At 50.4% G+C, this 22,567-nt stretch overlaps 2 protein-coding genes across 2 annotated transcripts in view; one reads left to right on the plus strand and one right to left on the minus strand.

Annotated features, from left to right (window-relative positions):
- The window catches only part of TTC23 (tetratricopeptide repeat domain 23), a 995,109-nt gene that overhangs the window by 699,041 nt on the left and 273,501 nt on the right, over positions 1-22,567 (plus strand). The gene's annotated exons all lie outside the window — the stretch shown is intronic.
- Positions 1-22,567, minus strand: part of AGBL1 (AGBL carboxypeptidase 1) — a gene marked incomplete at its 3' end in the record, with an annotated part of 137,152 nt that overhangs the window by 31,831 nt on the left and 82,754 nt on the right. The window contains exons 19-21 of the mRNA XM_084868983.1: positions 13,115-13,244; positions 8,826-8,957; positions 7,192-7,368 (exon numbers count right to left, since the gene is read on the minus strand). Coding sequence (XP_084725109.1) covers positions 7,192-7,368; positions 8,826-8,957; positions 13,115-13,244 — 439 coding nt within the window. The remainder of the gene's footprint in view (positions 1-7,191; positions 7,369-8,825; positions 8,958-13,114; positions 13,245-22,567) is intronic.

The raw sequence follows: 22,567 nt of genomic DNA on the forward strand, positions 1-22,567 counted from the left end.
TCCGGGATTTGTGCTTGGCAGAGAGCAGCGGGGTGAGACTGGCCATAGGCGACAGAAAATCATACTTGCCGAGACCCACAAGTATATTCAGAACCCGGAGGCCTGAGCGATGCGGTGCTCGGGCAGGGAGAATCTAGAATGCTGATACCAAATTTGCGATTTGACTTCACTTATTGGAGCGCAACAAATTAAACTGTGCAGGTATCTCACCTTACAGTTTTAATTCAGGGGTTGTTTTTCCTTTGCCCTTTTAATTTAATGTTTCTAACTCTCTATCCCTCTCCCCTCCTCTCTGTAAACACTCAATAAAATATATTTTTTAAAAATAAAATAAAAAAGATGCTAGACATGATACAGGCAAACTCACCTCTGCTGTTAGAGGTAAGGCCGCAGGTACCTATGGGAGTGAGTGAGTGCACCTGCAAGGAGCTCACACACAGAGCCGGGGCTGATGGATTAAGGACACGCCCCCTGGTCCTAGGCCTCCTTTAGCAATAAGCAACGTTGTCATGGAAATCACATTGAAAGAGATTTCCTTCCACCATGAAAACTTAGGAAGTCAGAGATCCTACATATTATCCAAGAAATGATAAAGAAACTCTCGCCTTGATTACTTAAAAACACCAGAATCCCACGCTGGAAATAGAGCCAAGACCAGTAACCAGGGCTAGAGGCAGTGAGGGAGCCCACAGAGACTGAATCCAGTTTAGTGGGACACAAACCAGCAAGAATCCCCCAAATTAGACATCGCATAAATATTCTACATTACTGACTCAAGACACAGTGAAAGGAGAAATTTCAAAACCAGCTTCGTAAGCTCGAACCATAGGAATAAAAGACTGCCAGTAACAGCCTACGGAGCCAGAGAGTAAACCCATCATAAAAAAGAAACTATCTTAAATGAGAACATTGCAAATTCACGTCATGATTATAAGCATACCTGCATTCAGATTCTTAATACCTTTTTATTAATTAATAATATGATTTCAATTACCAAGAATTTAGAAAAACACCATAAAAGCACACTCCAGGTAAGCAGGAGAGAATGACAAAAATGTAGCAAAAATTAATTACTGGGAAAAAATGTGTGAACCAGCCGATGAATAAATCTAAGAATTAGTTCTTTAAAAAAAAAAAAAAAAAAAAAAAAAAAAACACAGACAGAAACCAAGAATTTTTAAGAAGTCTTACAAATCTAATGAAGAAAAAGAGAACAATCAGAAACAATATAGGAAAAACTTCGCTTATAAATAGAAGTCAAATTAAACTCTCGATATCATTATTTTGATTCAACAAGAGCACCAAGAATATGGTAATAAAGAGGCATATAGGCAGGCGATTAAAAATATAAGAACATCATCCAAAATGTTTGGCTACCATATTTTAAAATCAGGACAAAATGGATAATACCACCCTTGGAAAGGTATAAGTTATAGGTAGGGGCTGGGAGAAGGAGGGGAAAAGGGGGGGGGGAGAAATAGCAGATATCTGTAATACTATTAACAATAAATATTATATATATAAAAGACAGCCTAAACCGGTTTGGCTCAGTGGATAGAGCATCAGCCTGAGGACTGAATGGTCCCAGGTTCGATTTCGGCCAAGGGCATGTACCTTGGTTGCAAGCACATCCCCAGTGGGGGGTGTGCAGGAGGCAGCTGATCAATGTTTCTCTCTCATCCATGTTTCTAACTCTCTATCCCTCTCACTTCCTCTCTGTAAAAAAATCAATAAAATATATATATATATTTTTTTAAATCAATAGAATATATATTTTAAAAACCCCAAAACAATCCCACTAGGCACTGAGGATGTCAGGGATGGGTCCCCTCTGGCACCCTGACCTTCTCACATACCTGTCTGCAGGGGGTCCCCTGGCCTTGGCCCCTCAGCAGTGTCTCCCGGCTCTTCCTCCTGGTGGCAAAGGGGCTGCCACAGCGCCAGCCATCGCATCTGCTCTCCTTCGGTCCGGGCCTGTCCCCCCGAACCTGGGTGACGGCCCTTTGCATTCCCTAAGCAGCCTGGTGTCTCTCAATTACATCCCGAGGGGCCTGGCCGACGTCCTGAAAAACCTCCACGCTTTCCAGTCCATGTCCTGTCCATGTCTCTCCCGTCTTAGTCCTCGTCGCGCTCCGGAGCCATAACCCTTGCAGTCTGAGGTGCCCCAGCAAAACGCAGCACGAAATTTCCCCGGAGCCGGTGTGGCTCGGTGGATAGAGCGTCGGCCGACGGAGACTGGGGGGGTCTCGGGTTCGATGCCGCAGGGACCACGGTCGCAGGCTCCATCCCGGGCCCAGGGCCCCATGCAGGACATCGGTATGTCTCTCTGTCTTTCCCTTCCTCTCCCACGCTTTTATCCTCGGGTGAGGATGAAACACACACAGCACCAATGTCTTCCTCCTCCGCCGCCATCCCGCGGGGGGAAGGAAAGCTCCTGAAGGTCCGTCCTCACCGGCGGCCTCGGCCACCTCAGCACTTTCTCACGCGTTTCTTCCCGGGACGCGCGCCTCCCGGGACGCGCGCCTCCCGGCGTCTCTCTCGGGCCTACCTGAACCGCCGGCGCCCCATTCTCGCACTTTGGGGGCCGCTAGGAAGGAAAGGAAGGGCTCCGCCACCGAAACCACCTCCGTACGCAGAGCGGGTAACTGACCTGACATCTAACATGGCGGCCGAGCGTCCAACGCCTTGGCGTGCGCAGCGTGGATGACGTAGCGTGGACACGCAGAAAGGCGCAGTCACGTCCCAGCTCTCGCGAGATTTCACCCCCCCACCGCAAGGAAAGGCAGGTGATGCCACTAATGAGTCCTCCCTGGGCGTCCCAGCAAAATACCTACACGTTTTGAATGGGCCTGATGTCGGTGTTGATGCTTATGTATTCATTTTTTTAAAACCATTTTTTTTTTATTGATGTCAGAGAGAAAGGGAGAGGGAGAGAGAGAAACATCCATGATGAGAGAGCGTGCCATGGATCAGCTGCCTCCTGCACACCCCCTACTAGGGATCAAACACGCAACCCCGGGCATGTGCCCTGACCAGGGAATCTAACCATGACCTTCTGGTTCCTACCTAGATCAATGCTCAACAACTGAGCCACCCCGGCTGGGCCAATATGAACTTTTTTTTTAATATATATAATATATTTTATTGATTATATATATTATATATATATATATATATATATATATAGAGAGAGAGAGAGAGAGAGAGAGAGAGAGAGAGAGAATCATCGATCAGCTGCCTCTTGCACACCCCCCACTGGGGATGTGCCCGCAACCAAGGTACATGCCCTTGACTGGAATCGAACCTGGTACCCTCCAGTCCACAGACTGACGCTCTATCCACTGAACCAAACCAGTTTCGGCCCAATATGAACTTTTTAACACCTGCAAATTTAAAACCAGGCCTCAACAGGGGACTTAGCAAAACCAACATCTTCACGTCGCTGGTAATTTCTATATTGATGTCAGGCAGGGATCAGGGACATCAAACGTTTGAAAACGCAGGATGGCTTGAAACAGAAACTCTGCTAGCGTCCCATCCCCCCTGTTCGCTCCATCCACTCCAAACAGGTTTTCCCCCCGACGTGGAAGTTAATGCGTTGTGTCCGAACCGTATCAAAGAGTGCTTTTTAGCTGCTACGCACACGTGTGCCACAAACCCACAGGGGGGGGGGGGGGGGAAACAGGATTTAATAAGAAAGAGACGCAAGAAATCAAAAGGTGAATCATGCTGACTTCTTAAAGAAAGACTTAAAGGGAGACGGGAGGTTCTTTCTTCGGCTCGTTAAGTGGGTCACCAACAAGACGCAAATCCTGCAACGTCCCATGTGTCACGAAATGGACTTTCCTTTGAAAGGAGAGGCGGCTCACGGCTCCGAGTTGAAAGCACGGCTGTGGCTTCCTTTCAAGCAATGCTGTTCGCTGTCCTCCACCACTGCATCTGCTCGACATAAACGTATGGTCGCCCTAAGGGGATAGACCATGGGCCTGTGGACTGAAGGGTCCCAGGTTCGTTTCCAGCCAAGGGCATGAACGTGGGTTGCGGGCACATCCCCAGTAGGGGGTGTGCAGGAGGCAGCTGATCAATGTTTCAATGCATTCAAAAGCGAGACACTCCCTACATTTTCGGCTGAGGCCTGCAGGGTTGACCCCACGCCTCTAGGTTTTGTATTCTTGGCAACGAGGGTTCCTGCGTCCAAACATCTGATAGGAACTGTATATATTTTTAAAGATTTGATTGATTTCGGAGAGAGGAAGGGAGAGGGAGAGAGAGAAACATGGATGCCAGAGAGAAACATAGATGCCAGAGAGAAACATGGATGCCAGAGAGAAACATCGGCTGCCTGCACACCTCCTACTGGGGGTAAAGCTCTGGGTGGGAATTGAACCTTGGCCCTCCGATTCATGGGTCGATGCTCAACCCCACTGGCTGGGCTTACAGGAACTATTCATTGTTGGTTTGTCACACGGTAATAACATGGATCTGCTGCAGTCCATCCGGAGTGGGGTTTTCTTCTTCGTTTGTTTGTTTGTTTTTAAATATATTTTATTGATTTTTTACAGAGAGGAAGGGAGAGGGATAGAGAGTGAGAAACATCAATGAGAGAGAAACATAGATCAGCTGCCTCCTGAACACCCCCTTCCCACTGGGGATGTGCCCGCAACCAAGGCACATGCCCCTGACCAGAATCGAACCTGGGACCCTCCAGTCCGCAGGCCAACGCTCTATCCACTGAGCCAAACCGGCTTTGGCCATCCGGAGTGTTAAATGCCCAGCCGGTTTGGCTCCATGGACGATGGCTGTGCCAGTAAGTACGTCAAAGCCCTCAATATTGTCTCAGGCACCTTGTACTTGAGTGATTTCCTTCTTCTTTCCAACAAGAGCACGTAGCCCTAGCCAATTATTCATATTAAGTTCCTCTTTTGATGTTTTGCCCGGGATTACATTTTGCTAAGATCTTTTTTAGACACAAATTGGCCATGTAACATAATAACGGCTTGTCCCGGCTTGCGCGACACCTGAAAATTCCATCAACAGGAGGCCACGTGGTGTGTCGTTAAGGAGCACGGATTTAGTGCGCGGGTTCTAAATAGAACACGGCTTACATTCTGATCCCGCCACAGGCTGGCTGTGTCGCATTTGGAATGCCCCTTGCATGTTTCCCCATCTTGCTTTTTGTTTTTTTAATGCATTTTTTTTATTGATTTCAGAGAAGAAGAGAGAGAAAGAGAAAGAGAAAAACATCAATGATGAGAGAATTGTGGATGGGCTGCCTCCTGCACACCCCCTTCTGGGAATCGAGCCCATGACGCCTTCGATCAATGATGGGAAGTCACTCACAAAAATGCTAAAGGCTGCCCGGCTGGCGTGGCTCAGTGGTTGAGGGTCGACCTAGGAACCAGGAGGTCACGGTTCAATTCCCAGTCAGGGCACAGGCCCAGATTGTGGGCTCGATCCCCAGTGTGAAGCTTGCAAGAGGCAGCCGATTCATGATTCTCTCTCATCATTGATGTTTCTCTCTCTCTCTCTCTCTCCCTATATCTCTGAAATCATTAAAATACATATTTTTTTTAAAAAAAAAGAATGAAGAACAAATTTGACCCAATAGATGGACTTTGCAACATGCTTTGAGTTTTCAATATAATAGCCCTAGTCCCAAACTTCAGCTTAACACAAAGTACAGCCCTCTAATCCACAGGTTGTCTAATTAATAGCATGATTATACATGAAATATCGAATGAAAATGAAATGAAATGAAAATATCGAATGCCTGCCTCTTAACCACAGGGTTCAATGTCTTCTGAAAAAAAAAAAAAAAAGAGTCTCTTCTCATTTGCATTCAGGGAGCAGGGACACACACACAGAGAGAATTGCTGCTTAGTTTTAAAAATAGAAATCTTGGAAGCTGCTCTGGTGGAGAGCAGCCATGGCAGAGAATCTTAAAACACCGACTGGAGTCCGGCCGGCATAGCTCAGGGGTTGAGCATTGAACACCTTATGAACCAGGAGGTCACTGGTTTGATTCCCGGTCAGGGCACATGCCCTGGTTGTGGGCTCGGTCCCCAGGAGGGGGCGTGCAGGAGGAAGCCGATCCATGATTCTCATCGATGTTTCGATCTCTCTCCCTACCTCTTTGAAATCCATAAAAAATATATATTTTTTAAAAAAACATTGGCTGGAGGAATGGACTCATTGCCCACTCCTCACAGTCAAGGAAGGGACTGGGGTCTGTAGTATGGGTTCCACTCCATTTCAAAGAGCGAGAACAAGCCCCGGCTGGTGTGGCTCAGTGGACAGAGCGTCGGCCTGCAGACTGAAGGGTCCCCAGTTCGATTCCCGGGTCCAGGGCACGTACCTTGGTTGCAGGCACCTGGCCCTGGTTGGGGGCATACACAGGAGGCAACCAACTGATGTGTCGTCTCTCTCACGTCGGTGTTTCTCTCTGTCTCTCCCTCTCCCTTCTTCTCTCTCAAAACCAATAGGAAAAAAAATATCCTCGGGTGAGGATTTAAAAAAGTAATAAAATAAAATTCACGGCTGCCTGAGCCCTCTCTGTCAAGGCCCCTGCTGGCAGCCTTGGGACAGCTCTGCCTCCCGGTGTGTATGTAATTCCTTCTCATACCCCCATGGTCCTCAACCTCCCTAATACCACGGCCCTTTCATACAGTTCCTCCTGTGGTTTAAGTTTAAGTTTAAACAACCCCCCACCATAACATTATTTCCATTGCTACTTCGTCACTGTAATTTGGCCGCTGTTACGAACCGTAATGTAAACATCTGCTATGCGGGATGTCTTAGGGCACATGTGTCAAACACAAGGCCCGCGGGCCAAATCCAGCCCTCCAGGCCTTGCAATGTGGCCCGCACCACGCTGTCATCACTGCACTCCGCTGTCAGTTTATGACATTGTCAGTTTATGACTGTTCAGTAAACCATTCGGCCCGCGATTTAGGCTGGATTTTAGATTTTGGCCCCTTCTCTGATTAAGTTCGACACCCCTATCTTAGGGGATGTCTTAGGCGGCCCCTGGGAGACACCCTGCCTCCTTGCTGGCCAGGGCAGAGGATGGACACGCGAGACTGGCACCGGGAGCTGCCAGGATCGGTGCAGCTGTGCCGCCCATGAGAGCAGTCCGTGAGGGTGCGCGCCGCCGCGGGCCGGAAAGCGTGGGCTCCCCGCGGCCCCGCCTACCTGGTAGGGGCCCTGGTTGCAGCCGCAGTAGCTGCTCTCCATGGTGTAGCTCCTGGCCACCCCCATCTCCCTCCACACCACGACCCGGGCGGTGGACGCGCGGGATTTCTCCACCAGGAAGCTGCAGCTGCTCAGGGTGAAGGCGGGCGCGAGCCGATCCAGGATCCTGGGGAGCGTCTGCAGTAAAAAAAATAATAATAAAAGTTGCCAAAACCGGTGTGGCTCAGTGGATAGAGCGTCAGCTTGTGGACTGAAGGGTCCCAGGTTCGATTCCGGTCAAGGGCATGTACCTTGGGTGCAGGCACATCCCCAGCAGGGGGTGTGCAGGAGGCGAGTGGTCGATGTTTCTCTCTCATCGACGTTTCTAGCTCTCTATCCCTCTCCCTTCCTCTCTGTAAAAAATCAATAAAATATATTTTTAAAAATAATAAAAATAAAAGTAATAAAAATAAGTTGCGATGAGCTGCAGGGGACTGGGTGGAGGCACCCTAGAACCCGATGCCTCGGCATCTCTCATGTGTCTCAATACATCAAACGTAATAAATGCCACTGAAAACCTCATATCCACCCAAGAAATGGACACCATTTTTTTTTTTTTACTTGATGTCAGAGAGGAAGGGAGAGGGAGAGAAAGAGAAACATCCATGATGAGAGAGAATCATGGATCGGCTGCCTCCTGCATGCCCTCTGATGGGGATGGAGCCCACAAGCCTGGCATGTGCTCTTGACCAGAATCAAATCCGGGATTCTTCAATTTGCCAGCCGATGCTCTATCCACTCAACCACACCAGCCAGGGCTGGACACCATTTTTAAGGTCATTTTAAAGATGAGGTGACAGAGGCATGGAGGTTCTTCTGTCTTTTCTTCCTCTAACCAAAGGGTGGTCACATTGGCTAACTATTTCAAGAAGCCAAACGTGGGTGTGTGGATTCTCTACTGTTTGTACATTTTCTATTGTATCGATTTTGTTTGGGCTTTTTGTTTTCTCTCTCTCTTTCTATCAAAATAGGCCACTTCAGCCCTAGCCAGTTTTGCTCAGTGGATAGAGACAGAATGGTGCTGGGTTCCAGTCAGGTCAAGGGCACATGCCAGAGTTGCAGGCTCGATCCCTAGTGTGGGGTTGTGCAAGAGGCAACTGATCCATGATTCTCTCTCCATTCCTGATGTTTCCCTCTCTCTCTCTCTCTCTCTCTCTCCCTCTCTCTCTCTCTCTCTCTCTCTCTCTCTCTCTCTCTCTCTCCTTCTCCCTTCCTCTCTGAAATCAATCTACACTAATAAAAGAGCAAGACACAAATTGACCATCACTTCAGGACGTCCACCTGCCAATCAGGAATGAGTATGCAAATTAACCCAACAAAGATGACAGGTTAATTTGCACACGCAGGCACTGAGCAGCTGAGGGCGGGGCAGGAACATCCGATGCCAGCCGATGCTCTATCCACTGAGCCCAGTCAAGGGGCATGCGTGGGGGAGGGTGGGGGATTGGAATGGGGGGTTGAGGACAAATATGTGATACCTTAATCAATCAATAAATTAACTTAAAAAAAGAATAACTAAAATAAATAAATTACTGAATGAATGATTAAATGAATGAAAAAAAAATTGAAAGAACGCCAGGCTACTTCAAACCTACCCTGTAGCTGACGTCTTCCGAGACAGCGGGCACACCCACGGCCGACGCCGCCTGCCACAGGGTCTCCTTGATGCTGCAGCCGTAGACAAACACGTTCTTCTTCTGGGAGTGGCCATGGAAGTCACAGAAGACCTACAATCAAGGCCAAGCAGAGGGAAGCATCAACTGGGGGTTCATCTACCCGGTCTCTTTCTTTCTTTCTTTCTTTCTTTCTTTCTTTCTTTCTTTCTTTCTTTCTTTCTTTTTTTTTTAATATATTTTATTGATTTTTTTTACAGAGAGGAAGAGAGAGGGATAGAGAGAAACATCGATGAGAGAGAATCATCCATCAGCTGCCTCCTGCACACCCCCTACTGGAGTTGTGCCCGCAACCAAGGTACATGCCCTTGACCAGAATCGAACCCGGGACCTTTTAGTCCACAGGCCGACACTCTATCCACTAAGCCAAACTGGTTTCGGCAACAAAAGCTTTTAAAAAAAAAAAAAAAATTATGAGCCCTCACCGGTGTGGCTCAGTGGATGGAGTGCTTGCCTGCCGACAGAAGGGTCCCAGGTTCGATTCCGGTCAAGGGCATGTGCCTTGGTCGCAGGCACATCCCCAGAAGGAGGTGTGCAGGAGGCAGCTGATCGATGTTTCTCTCTCATTGATGTTTCTAACTCTCTATCCTTCTCCCTTCCTCTCTGTAAAAAATCTATATATATATATTAAATTATGAGAGCCTGACCAGTGTGGCTCAGTGATTGAATATCGACCTATGAACCAGGAGGCGACAGTTTGATCCCCAGTCAGGGCACATGCCCGGGTTACAGGCTCCATCCCCAGTCAGGGGCGGGCAGGAGGCAGCCGATCCATGATTCTCTCTCGTCCTTGATGTTTCTGTCCCTCCCTCTGAAATAAAAACAAAAACAAAACAAGAAAACACATAAAAATAATCGTTTGAGGACTCATCCTCCACCAACCTTCCTCTCTTACCCCTAAGCTCCTCTCCGTGAACTGAACACCTACCCTTCGTGGCAAAAGTGTGCAAACAAATCAAGACGGTTTCTTAGCAACTGATGTCTCCGGGAAGCTAGAAGCTACGCCTGACTGCTGACAGGTGCTCCTTGAAGGCCGAACTCAAACGGGGGGAAAAAGAGGTTTTTCTGTGTGTGTGTGTGTGTGTGTGTGTGTGTGTGTGTTTGTCCGCGGGAGAGACCGGCGCTCTGCCCTGGAAGCTCCCGCCGCCTCTGGAGGAGGAGACGCGGTTCGGCGAGTGGATCGGGTGACGTCCCCTGGAAGAAGCGCTTGTTAATTATCACCAACACGTGTTCCTCTGCGTGGTCGGGGGCAATGACTAGACACATTACCAGGTTATGTCCGGGGAGAAAGCTCTTTCTCCTTTCCTCCTGGAGGAGGGAGAGCCTGTTTCCTTCCTGTGAAATTCTGTGCCGGGGACCCCGAACGTGAGCGGGGCACAGTGGTCGGCAAACTCATTCGTCTGCAGAGCCAAAAAGCAGCAGTGCAACGACTGAAATTTCTTTGGAGAGCTACGTTTTTTAAACGGAAACTTCTTCGAACGCCACTTCTTCAACACAGACTCGCCCAGGCCGTGGTGTTTTTGTGGAAGAGCCACAGCCAAAGAGCCGCAGTTTGCCGACCACTGCCACAGGTGAACCAGTGATCATTGGTGGCTCATTCATCAGCTGGTTCAACAAATATATATATATATATATATATATATATATATATATATATATATATATATATATTAATGTATTTTTTTGATTTTTTTTTACAGAGAGGAAGGGAGAGGGATAGAGAGCTAGAAACATCGATGAGAGAGAAACATCTATCAGCTGCCTCCTGCACACCCCCACTGGGGATGTGCCCGCAACCAAGGTACATGCCCTTGACTGGAATCGAACTTGGGACCTTTCAGTCTGCAGGCCAACACTCTATCCATTGAGCTAAACCGGTTTTGACCAACAAATCTATTTTTAAAATATACTTTTTTATTGACTTTAGAGAGGAAGGGAGAGGGAGAGGGAGAGAGAGAGGAAGAAAAACATCAATGATGGAGAGAACTATGGGTCAGCTGCCTCCTGCACGCCCCCTAGTGGGGATCCATTCCGACCACCCGGGCATTGCCCTGATGGAGAATCGAACCGTGACCTCCTGGTTCCTAGGTCGATGCACAATCTCTGAGCCACGCTGGCTGAGCAGTTCAGCAAATATTTATTGTACCCCTAACCCCCCCATCCCCCGGTCACCCTGCTTCCCCTGTGTCCCTGTCTTTCCTGGCAAACGTGTGCACCACGTTGTGGATTGGATTGCCATTCCGAAATCAGGCTCTCACACATCTGTCTCTCTGTATCCTTCGCGGTGAATTCTCGTGGCAGCCACGTTCAAGGTTAATTTCGTTCACGTAAATGTGAGCTCCATCCCTTCCTGCTCAGCGGAGGCTGCCGACCGGGCTCAGCCCCATTGCTATGCTCCTCACGTGCCTGCCCGTCTCTTCCCCACCCCCGTCCCCACCCCCATTCCTGGGGCTCCTTCCCGCTCCCCTGTGAGCGAAGGGGGCTCCTTGTTCAAGAGGTTCCCCCTCCTTCCCAGCTACACCTCCCCCAGCTGTGCTGGTCTGCAGGGTGCACCCCCCACCCCTGTTCTCCACTCAACCCCGCAGCTCGAAGCGGCTGCATTCCCCACCCTGGCATCTGGGTCCAGTTCCTGCTGCAGGGCTGAGAGGCATCTGCATTATTTATGCCAGCACCGCAGGGAAATGAGGGCGGCTGGCTGGGCAGGAGCTGGGCGGGAGCCGGGAAGAGACGAATTCTGGGGAATGTGATGGGAACCCAAGGCAGCAGCTGCCAGGCCTCCAATTAAACCAAGCGGGGCTCCCCGAGGTCCTGGAGATGCCGGCCGGTGCACCCCCATTCAGTCAAGGCTGAGGGCCCGGCTGGCGTGGCTCCGTGGTTGAGCATGGACCTGTGAACCAGGAGGTCAGGGTTTGATTCTAGGACAGGGCACAGGCCTGGGGGTGCGGGCTCCGTCCCCAGGAAGGGGGCGTGCTGGAGGCAGCCCGATCCAGGATTCTCTATCATCATGGGTGTTTCTTTTTTTTCTTTTTCTTTTTTTAAAATATATTTTATTGATTTTTTACAGAGAGGAAGAGAGAGGGATAGAGAGTTGGAAACATGGATGAGAGAGAATCATCTACCAGCTGCCTCTTGCACACCCCCTACGGGGGATGTGCCCGCAACCAAGGCACATGCCCTTGACCGGAATCGAACCTGGGACCCTTCCATCCGCAGGCCGACCCTCTATCCACTGAGCCACACGGGCGAGGGCCCAAGGGTCAACCTTGAGGCCGTGGGAATCTTCCGGGCAACGAGGGAGGGGCGGTGTGCACTGGCCAGCCTCGCAGGTTACCAGGAGGAAACACCGAGCCCAACACAGAACCATCCGAGCAGCACGGAGCGCCGGCTGTGGCTCACCCGCCTCTCAGATGGTCCCTGCAGGAGGCCCGCGGGCGGCCGTCACGGTGACAGCTAATTAGCGTGTACTTTGTGTGTATAAACGGGACTTCCACCTGCCAGGCTTTACAGCACACGCACTGCTCTTCCGGGAGAGGCTGTCGGAGCAGAGCAGGGCCCTGCGTGTGACGAGCTGAGTGTGTGTGTCTCGCCGATGTCACCAGGGCCTCTTTCCCTGGAAACCTCTCTCTGGTCCCAGCGGCCCAGGCTGCCTGCCCGGGAGCTCACCTGACCCAGGCCTCGACCATGAACTTGCTTCTAGAGGGAAGAGGCGTAGACCACGTGTCTCCTCGGATGGGAGGGTGAGGGTGACAGGGAAATATTGCACATTTTGCCGAAACCAGTTTGGCTCAGTGGATAGAGCGTCGGCCTGGGGACTGAAAGGTCCCAGGTTCGATTCCGGTCAAGGGCATGGACCTTAGTTGCAGGCTCATCCCCAGTGGTGGGTGCGCAAGAGGCAGCTGATGGATGATTCTCTCTCATGGATGTTTCTAACTCTATTCCTCTCTCTTCCTCTCTGTAAAAAAATCAATTAAAAAAAAAAAAAAAAATATATATATATATATATATATATATATATATATATATATATATATATATATATATATATATTTTAAAATTAGCCTGCTGTGTTTGGTCCACGTTCAATGAACTCGCCCCCAGACCCAATGGCTTCTCGGGCCTTATCTGGCCCGCAGGCCGGAGGTTCCCCACCCCTGCTGCCTCCACAGAAGGCAGTCGGAAGCGGCGTAGGCCATGGAGGCTGGAGGACTCACCACGGGGCGGTGGCCGGTGCTGTGCAGGTAGTGGAGCAGGCCCTTGGCGTGGTAGATGGTCGGCTGGAGCTGCGGGCTGGGCGCCAGCCACTGCCGGTTCAAGTCCTCCCCCCGCAGGGAGCATCTGTGACTGCGGGGACAAACAAACGACAGGCACATCAAGACGCATTCAGGAGGAAATCACTGGAGCAAATTACCATCAACAAAGACCCGCAATTAAAACCGAGGAAGCCAACTTTGCCCCTGACTTCTGCCCAGTCGGCCAGCCGTTTGAAGAGCTGTCCTTTGAATTCCGGAAGTGTCCTGATTATGATGCTCACGGCCCACAAAAGACCGGGCTATCCTATTTCGCTGGGTATTGGGCCATCCAATTGTTTTTTAAAAATATCTTTTTATTGGTGTCAGAGAGGAAAGGAGAGGGAGGGAGAGATGGAAACATCAGTTTTGAGAGAGAGAATCATGGATCGGCTGCTTCCTGCACACCCCCTATTGGGGATGGAGCCCCGCAACCCAGGGAATTGAACCCAGACTCCTCAGTCCATAGGCTGATATTCTAGCCATTAAGCCAAATCAGCTAGGGCCAAAGTTGTTTTTTGTTTGTTTTTTTAAATATATTTTTCATTGATTTGAGAGAGGAAGGGAGAGGGAGAGAGAGATAAAAATATCAATGATAAGAGAGAATCATGGATCGGCTGCAACCCGGGCCTGTGCTCTGACCAGGAATCATAGGCTTAACCACTGAGCCATGCTGTCTGGGCTATCAAAGTTGTTTTGTTAATCCTCACAACGTTGATAGCTAATTTTCCATTAATTTTTAGAGAGACTGGAAGGGAGGGGAAGAGAGAGAGAGAGAGAGAGAAACATAGATGTGAGAGAGACACACCAATTGGTTGCCTCCTGCACATGACCCAACCACGAGGGTGTGGAGTTTGCAATGGGAGATACATGCCCTTGACCGGAATCGAACCTGGGACTCTGCAGTCTGGGGGCCAATGCTCTATCCACTGAGCCAAACTGGCTAGGGCGAGTTATCACACATTTATTTATTTATTTATTTATTTATTTATTTATTTATTTTTAATATATTTTATTGAGTTTTTACAGAGAGGAAGAGAAGGATAGAAAGCTAGAAACATCTATGAGAGAGAAACATCGATCAGCTACCTCTTGCACACCCCCTACTGGGGATTTGCCCGCAACCAAAGTACATGCTCTTGACAGGAATCGAACCTGGGACCTTTCAGTCCGCAGACCGATGCTCTATCCACTGAGCCGAACTGGTTTCGGCAATCAAACTTTTAAAACAAAGTTTAGGAACTGTAGTTCCCCCGCTCTGTACACCCACAGAGAACGCATTTGAGAATTTCTCTGGACTCTGAGAGCGTCCAGCTCTGCAAATACGTTGAGCTCCATCTACGCTGCCGGGCAGCTCAGACAGGCTGTCTCCCTCTGGGCCCCGCTGTCTGCCAGGCGGATGTGCCTGCACCCCCATGCAGACACAGAAGCTTAAAGACGATGGAGAAAAAAACGGCCTGAGATCCTATCGCCGGGAACGAAGCTTTCTGTCCGACCAAGTCTGCTTGCCTCTGAACAGCCACAAGGCCTCTTTCTCCCGTCACATGGCCTCCTCCCCATCCCCGTAGATGACAGAGCGAGCCTGGCATCCACCCGGACAGCCAGAGCATCTCTCCGGAAAACGTACCGTCACGGACATGAGTGCCAGAAATGAGCTGGAGATCGAATGTGCGCAGTGGAAGGCGGCGAGTTATATGACAAAGGCAGCCGCCCTGGCCGGTGACAGTGATGACGGCAATGCAGAGGGAGGGGAACCGAGACGTTAAGCGGCAGGTGCGGACAGCCTGCCAGCCCACGGTCACCAGCAGGGGCAGCCCCTGGCAGTCCTGCTACGTGAGGTGTCCATCACTCAGTAGGTCAGGTGAGGCAGGGGCCCCCATATGGGAAGGAGCAGGGTCCCCTGGGCATCTTCTAGTCCTGCCCGCCCCCTCCCCCCTCCCCTGCAGCTCTTGTCCTTCTAGACAGAGAGCTCCACCAGATTGCTCGCAGCATGCTCTGAGCTCTGAGCACCGGTGTTGGCGGTCATGGTATCCGGACTCCCCTCAGCTCCATACCTTCCCACCGGTTCAACCTGGAGGAGTTTAGCTCTGCGGAGAAGCTTCCCTGACCCCCAGGCCACTGCATGTTGCTCCTCTTTGTTGCAATAGCATCCAGACAGTTCCTTCTTCAGAGTTTTCATGACATCATTTCAAATGGGTTTACCTACGTATCTATTATCTACCGATCCTCTTATTATCTGTCATCCATCCATTCATCATCCATCCATCATCCATCTATCCTTCCATCCATTTATCCAACCAACCATCCATCCATCCATCCATCCATCCACCCATCATCCATTCATCCATCATCCATCTATCCTTCCATCCATTACCCATCATCCATCCATCCATCTATCCTTCTATTCATCCATTTATCCAACCATCCATTCATCCATCCATCCATCCATCCATCATCCATTCATCCATCATCCATCTATCATTCCATCCATCCATTTATTCAACCAACTACCCATCTATCCATCCATTCACCCATCCATCCATTGATCAACCCATCATCTATCCATCCATCCATCATCCATCCATCTATCCTTCCATCCATCCATTTATCCATCCATCAATCCCAAAGACTGAAAAGCAATAGCCAATATAAATTTCTGATTGGATTCTGGGCTATTAACCAGTGCAAAGCGGGGAGCGGGGGAGTGGGGGAGATCTAAGATTATCCAAGTGCATTACCTCTGTTCCTCTGTTGCAATAGCTCCCAGAGATTCCCTGAACCGGAGAAAATGATTTGGAGAGAAACTGGGCCATTGTGAGAGCTAGGGGAGCTGCTAGCTTGGGGTATATTTTGTTTGTGGTGCAGAGGTGGAGGCAGCACTATGGTACCCAGGGGTTGTGGGGATTCGGGACCCTTGGGGTTCCACGTATGGCCATGGTTATGGGAGCATCTCTGTGTGAGCACATGGCCCCCTCCATTCCTCTACCTCTGCCACTACCCATAATTCCTCTACCTCTGCCACTACCCATAATTCCTCTACCTCTGCCACTACCCATAATTCCTCTACCTCTGCCACTACCCATAATTCCTCTACCTCTGCCACTACCCATAATTCCTCTACCTCTGCCACTACCCATAATTCCTCTACCTCTGCCACTACCCATAATTCCTCTACCTCTGCCATTACCCATAATTACAATGGGTGCTGCACCCACCTCAAGTGTTCTCCCAGTACGAAATGCATTTGAAATTTGGTGCTAATAACTCGGTGATGCATGCAGCCAAAGGCACAGCCCTGCCTCTTCCCAGGATCTGTTCAGGCATCTGAGGGCGAGACGTGCCCCATCTTATTATCTGCTGAAGCGACAGCTGCTCCCTCCCCATGGGGGGACCAGCAGATGGACAGCTCTGACTGGCTGGCAATACACACAGTGCCTCTACCTTCTGAAAAGGGGGCCATCCTTCAGACAGTTTGAGACCCTGCTTTGCTTGTGGGGGGGAAGGGGGAATGAAGATCAGCATTGCTATTATTTTCCCCACTGAAAATTGCAAACGTACAGTGGGGGGGAAACCACTTCCTTTTTGTTTTCATAGGTGCTCGCATTTGATGTAACTCGTCATCATTAAAAATAAAATAAGCCCAGCTAGTTCGCTCAGACATTGAGTGTTAACCAATGGACCAGGAGGTCACGGTTCGATTCGCGGTCAGGGCACATGCCCGGGTTTGAGGCTCCATCTCCAGTGTGGGACGTGCAGGAGGCAGCCGATCCATGATTCTCTCTCATCATGGATGTTTCTCTCTCTCTCTTTTTCTCAACAATGAAGGAACTCTACAGACATAAAGTGATATTGTTATCTTATCATCACTCTCGCGTTCCATCTGCTCCCCAGGACGGCGTCTCAACCCCATAATCCATCAGCTCCCGGATCAGACCTGGAGGCAAGGCTGGGAACGCGGTGCACATCTGGTTCCGATTCCTCGCCCCCCGGGTGAGAAATATCCCTGTCACCACCGCGAGTGCGCCTGTGGGTTCTCACGGTGCCTCACCCCATGTGACTGAAGAAGCAACCTCCTTGCACCGAACCCTGGGATGGGCACTACGGGACCCCCCAGCTGGCTTGGCTTAATGGCTAGAGCGTCGGCCTGCAGACTGAAAGGGTCCCAGGTTCGATTCCGGTCAAGAGCATGTACCTTGGTTGCAGGCACATCCTTGGTGGGGAGGTGTGCAGGAGGCAGCTGATCGATGTTTCTCTCCCATCGATGTTTCAACTCTCTATCCCTCTCCCTTCCTCTCTTTAAAAATATCAATAAAATATATTTTAAAATAAAATAGAATCTTGACGCCTTGGAGCTCGGTTCTGAGGCCGGCCAGCCAAACACACCGTAAACACGCCAAGGAGATAATAGCAGGGACACGGGCGCAATTAATTCTGAACCGGGGTCAATGAGGGAGAGGGAGGCGCTAACAGCCATTTATAATTATGAGTTAATGCGTTGCGTCTCCCCGGGACTTTTCTAATTATGAAATGGAGGGCTCAGTCTCCCGTTAATAGAATTTCCAATGCCTGTAAGGTCTTAATGGGAAGGGTTTCTGGATGAGCAGAGAAGATGGAGTGTACGCGCTCATCCGTGACGGCTCGAGAAACTCCCTCCACAACGATGGCAGAGACGTCTTTACAATACTTACCCATCTTTTATCTTTTCCTCCCTTTTTTTTTTGTTTTTTGTTTTTTGTTAATCCACACCCAAGGATATTTTTCCCCCCATTGATTTTTAGAGAGAGTGGAAGGGAGAGGGAGAGACAGAGAGAAACATCGATGTGAGAGAGACACATGGGTGGGTTGCCTCCTTCACACACCCGACCAGGGCTAGAGAATCTGCAACCGAGGCACGTGCACGCCCTTGAATGGAATCGAACCCGGGACCCTACCGTCCAAGGGCCAACGCTCTATCCACTGAGCCAAACTGGCCAGGGCCACGTATACATCTTCACAGAGAGAAAGCAGGGGAGGAGATGACAACAGATTAGGAATATCTAAATACTGAGAGGCCAAAAGCAGGTGGCCCCGTGGTGTGGGAATTAACGGGTTGAGCGTCCACCAAGGAACCAGGAGGTCACGGTTCGATTCCCAGTCAGGGCACATGCCCAGGTTGCAGGCTCGATCCCCACTAGGGGGCGTGCATGAAGCCACCGATCCATGGTTCTCTCTCGTCACAGATGTTTCTGTCTCTGTCTCCATCTCCCTTCCTCTCTGAAATCAACAAAAATATATATATTTTTAAAACAAAGTTGAGGAGAGGAAACAAGGAGGTGTGCTCTGAATCGTGTATTTGGCTTTGCAGGCTGTGCTGGATCGGGGTGGAGGGGGGGCCTGCGTGTGGGACCCCCAGATCTCATTCGTCCCTGGTTTCCCCTTATCCGCACGCCCTCCTCAAGCTCCAACGGATGCATCTCCCCGGCTGACTCCCCGGCTGGGTTTACGCGTCTGCTGCTGGGTCAGCAGCTCCTCGCGAAGAAGTGAGCCTAATTTGCAGGCTGGAAATAGACTCCCCGAGTTTGGCAGCCGGCCTGGGGCAAGGAGAAAAGGAAGTGATTTTTGGGGGGAAGCCTGATTGCTGGAGGAGGGCAGCATGGAAGGCCGGCCGAGCTCCCGGTGCCGTCCCAGCTGCAGACTCCTGGCTGCAGGGAGGAACCTGGGCGTCTCGTCACTTTCCCATTTGTCTACGTTTAGGAGCTCAAGTGGCTGCGGGAGCAGGCGGCAGCTGGCGCACCGTCGGCACCCAGCTGTTGTTTTAGCAGAAGCTCCACAGCTCAAACCGCGGGTTTGAGCTCAAAGCCAACAGGACCGGAAACCACATCAGGGGCTGAATACAGAAGTTCGGGATTAGCTAACCGTGTTCTGTGCTCCCGGCCAGATGCAACCTGCTCCATTAGAAGGAAGCTGAGGAGGGGCGCTTGAGGCCCATCCAGACACGCTCAGGAACCCTTTCTTTAAAATAAACACACACACACACACACACACACACACACACACACACACACACACTCATTACCCTAGCTGGTTTGGCTCAGTGGATAGAGCGTTGGCCTGCAGACTGAAGGATCCCAGGTTAGATTCTGGCCAAGGGCACATGCCTGGGTTGTGGGCTCAGTTCCCAGTAGGGGAGGAATCCATGATTCTCTCTTTTTTATTTTAAATATATATATTTTATTGTTGGTGTTTTTTTTTTACAGAGAGGAAGGGAGAGAGATAGAAAGTTAGAAACATCGATCAGCTGCCTCCTGCACAACCCTCCCGGGGATATGCCCGCAACCAAGGGACATGCCCTTGACTGTAATCAAACCTGAGACCTATCAGTCCGCAGGCTGATGCTCTATCCACTGAGCCAAACCTGTGAGGGCCATGATTCTCTCTTATTGGTGATGTTTCTCTCTCTCTCTCTCTCTCTCTCTCTCCCTCTCTCTCTCTCTCTCTCCCTTCCTCTCTGAAGTTAATAAAATTTTTATATATTTATATTTTTAAATATATATATTTCTTTATAGTCAATAAATAAATATATATTTAGCAATACATTATTGATGTCAGAGAGGAAGGGAGAGAGGGAGAGAGAGAGAGAAACATCATGATGAGAGAGAATCATGCATCAGCTTCCTCCTGCACACTCCACACTGGGGATCGAGCCCACAACCCGGGCCTGTGTCCCCACCGGGAATCGAACCGTGACCTCCTGGTTCATGGGTGGGTGCTCAGCCACGGAGCCACTTCGAGCCTGCTACCCGAGCATGTGCCCTGCCTGGGAATGGAGCCGCGACCTCCTACTTTATAGGTGGGCGTTCCACCACTGAGCCCTGCCTGCTGGGCCAGTTGAGTTTATTACACACACCCGGAGTCACCCGACGAAACGGGAGGGGGAGTGGCCGAGCAGTTCATTCAGGACAGATTATGGGGAGTCATGACTGTTTTATCTGGTGCAGAGTTAATCCGTCGGAGGGATGAGACATTGACTGTGCTCTGGACGGGCACCTGCCCCTCCATCTCGAGGAGTCTGGGCGGGAGTCGATAATCATCATAATTAATAACCCCTCGTGCTCTCCCGCCCCGGTTCACGGGGATCTCAGAATCTTCTCGCAAACACAAATTCGTTAAGCCTCAAACCACCCCCGGGCATTCCAGACGGGCCCGGAGGTCAGCGCCGTTATTATTTCCTATTATTTCATATTCATGTTGCGTCTTTGCTCCAAGGAACACAACAGGATTATAAATACATTATCACCGAAGGAGATTCGCTCCTCACAGTGATGGGTCAGGCATCCAGCTCTGCTTTCTCGCAGGCCCAGGCGGGCCCGGGAAGGCTGAGTACCATCCAGCAGGCAATAGGGCTTGGTTCCACCACCACCTACACGTGACTCTTTCTAGCCGGCGTTCACCCTCTCTGGATGCAAACACAACTCTTCTCCTGCCTTCACGTGACTGCTCCACTGCGTGGTACAAGGCTTCCCCACTGAATGCCCCCAGTTCTGCAGCAAAAAATGTCTGAGAGGCGGCCGAACCGGTGTGGTTCAGTGGATAGAGCATCGGCCTGCAGACTCAAAGGTCCCAGGTTCGATTCCGGTCAAGGGCATGGACCTTGGCGGCAGGCACATCCCCAGTAGGGGGTGTGTAGGAGGCAGCCGGTCGATGGTTCTCTCTCATCGTTGTTTCTAACTCTCTATCCCTCTCTCTTCCTCTCTGTAAAAAAATCAATAATATATATATATTTTTTAAAATATCTGAGAGGCAGGACATGTTTAGGAGAGTGGACGATGAACCTAATAACCACCCAAGTTCCGTCAAAAATGATGGTTTGGCCTGGCCGGTGTGGCTCAGTGGTTGAGCATCAACCTATGAACCAGGAGGTCACGGTTCAATTCCCCATCAGGGCACATGCCCAGGTTGCAGGCTTGATCCCCACTAGGGGGCGTGCAGGAGGCAGCCGATCCATGCTTCTCTCTCATCAGTGATGTGTCTCTGTCCCTCTCTCCCTTCCTCTCTGACATCAATAAAAGTACATTAAAAAAAAGAAAGAAAGAAAACCATCCTAGACAAAAACCTCCTTCTAACATGTTCCACTGGGGGGAGGGGGTCTCCCTCCTGCCGTTTTCAGGTTTTGCCCAGACGCCTGGGCCCGGCGGCAGCTTCAGGGGCCTCTTCGTAAACTTGCTAAGAACATAAACACGGAGATCGGTTGTTTGGGGGTCAGGCTCTGGAAAAGACCCTCATAAAACAAATTGCCCGGCTTCCTACAGATGAGACCACGCGTCTGCCGGACGGCGTGCGGCTGGTAATTGCGGCCGTAAATCCAGGCGATCCTGGCAGCGTGTCACCCGGGCTGCTTTCCGGGACAGAACGCCTTCTATCTGACTCCCCAAATATTATGAAGAGAAAGTGAGAGATAGCTCGGGAGGGGGGAGGGGGGAGGCAGGGAGGGCAGTGCCCAGGCCTCCTCTCCGTCCCTCTCCATCTCTCCTCCCCGGAGCGATGCCTGTATTATTCATACCCCCGCGCCTGCTGTGGATTGGAGGCTGCAGAACATGCATCTATATTTAATGACGGTGTCTGTCTGCCTCTGTGAGGATGGGGGGTATGGATGGCCACGGGGAAATCGCCCGCTGTATCTGACAGCGCTGGACATGGCCACCGTGCGTGGTCCGTGCCCTCATAGGCCGTTCCTTGTCTTCAGCCCACATTTTCTTGTAACCAGTGGGTGCCTACGCTTATGGATAGAGCCACAGGCAAGACCACGTACCCACACCCTCCTAGAACTTCCCCACGGAGAGGAGAGACACGTGATAGGCACAGGGGTGGACACGGGTCACGTCAGAAGGTGCCAAGAGCGACAGAAGCAATGAAGAAGAGGAAGGCTCGGTGGTTGAGCATCAGCCTAAGAACCAGGAGGTCAGGGTTCGATTCCCCATCAGGGCACACAGCCCGGGGTTGCGGGATCCATCCCCGGGAGGGGGCGTGCAGGAAGCAGCCGATCCATAATTCTGTCTCATCATGGATGTTTCTAGCGCCCTCTCCCTTCCTCTCTGAAATCAATAAAAATTTATTAGGAAAAGGAGGAGAAGAAGAAGAAGAAGAAGAAGAAGAAGAAGAAGAAGAAGAAGAAGAAGAAGAAGAAGAAGAAGAAGAAGAAGAAGAAGAACAACAACAACAACAACAACAACAACAACAACAACAACAACACAAGGGTAAGGCAGATGGAGGGTCCTGTGAGGGCCAGGCTCTGGGATATCAGATGGTCAGGGCCCATGCTCCCCAGTAGGGGGCGTACAGGAGGCAGCCGAGCCATGATTCTCTCCCATCACGGATGTTTCTATCTCTCTCTCCCTGTCC

The sequence above is a fragment of the Pipistrellus hanaki genome, assembly GCF_964339955.1.
Source record: "Pipistrellus hanaki genome assembly, chromosome: 21".
Taxonomy (NCBI): domain Eukaryota; kingdom Metazoa; phylum Chordata; class Mammalia; order Chiroptera; family Vespertilionidae; genus Pipistrellus; species Pipistrellus hanaki.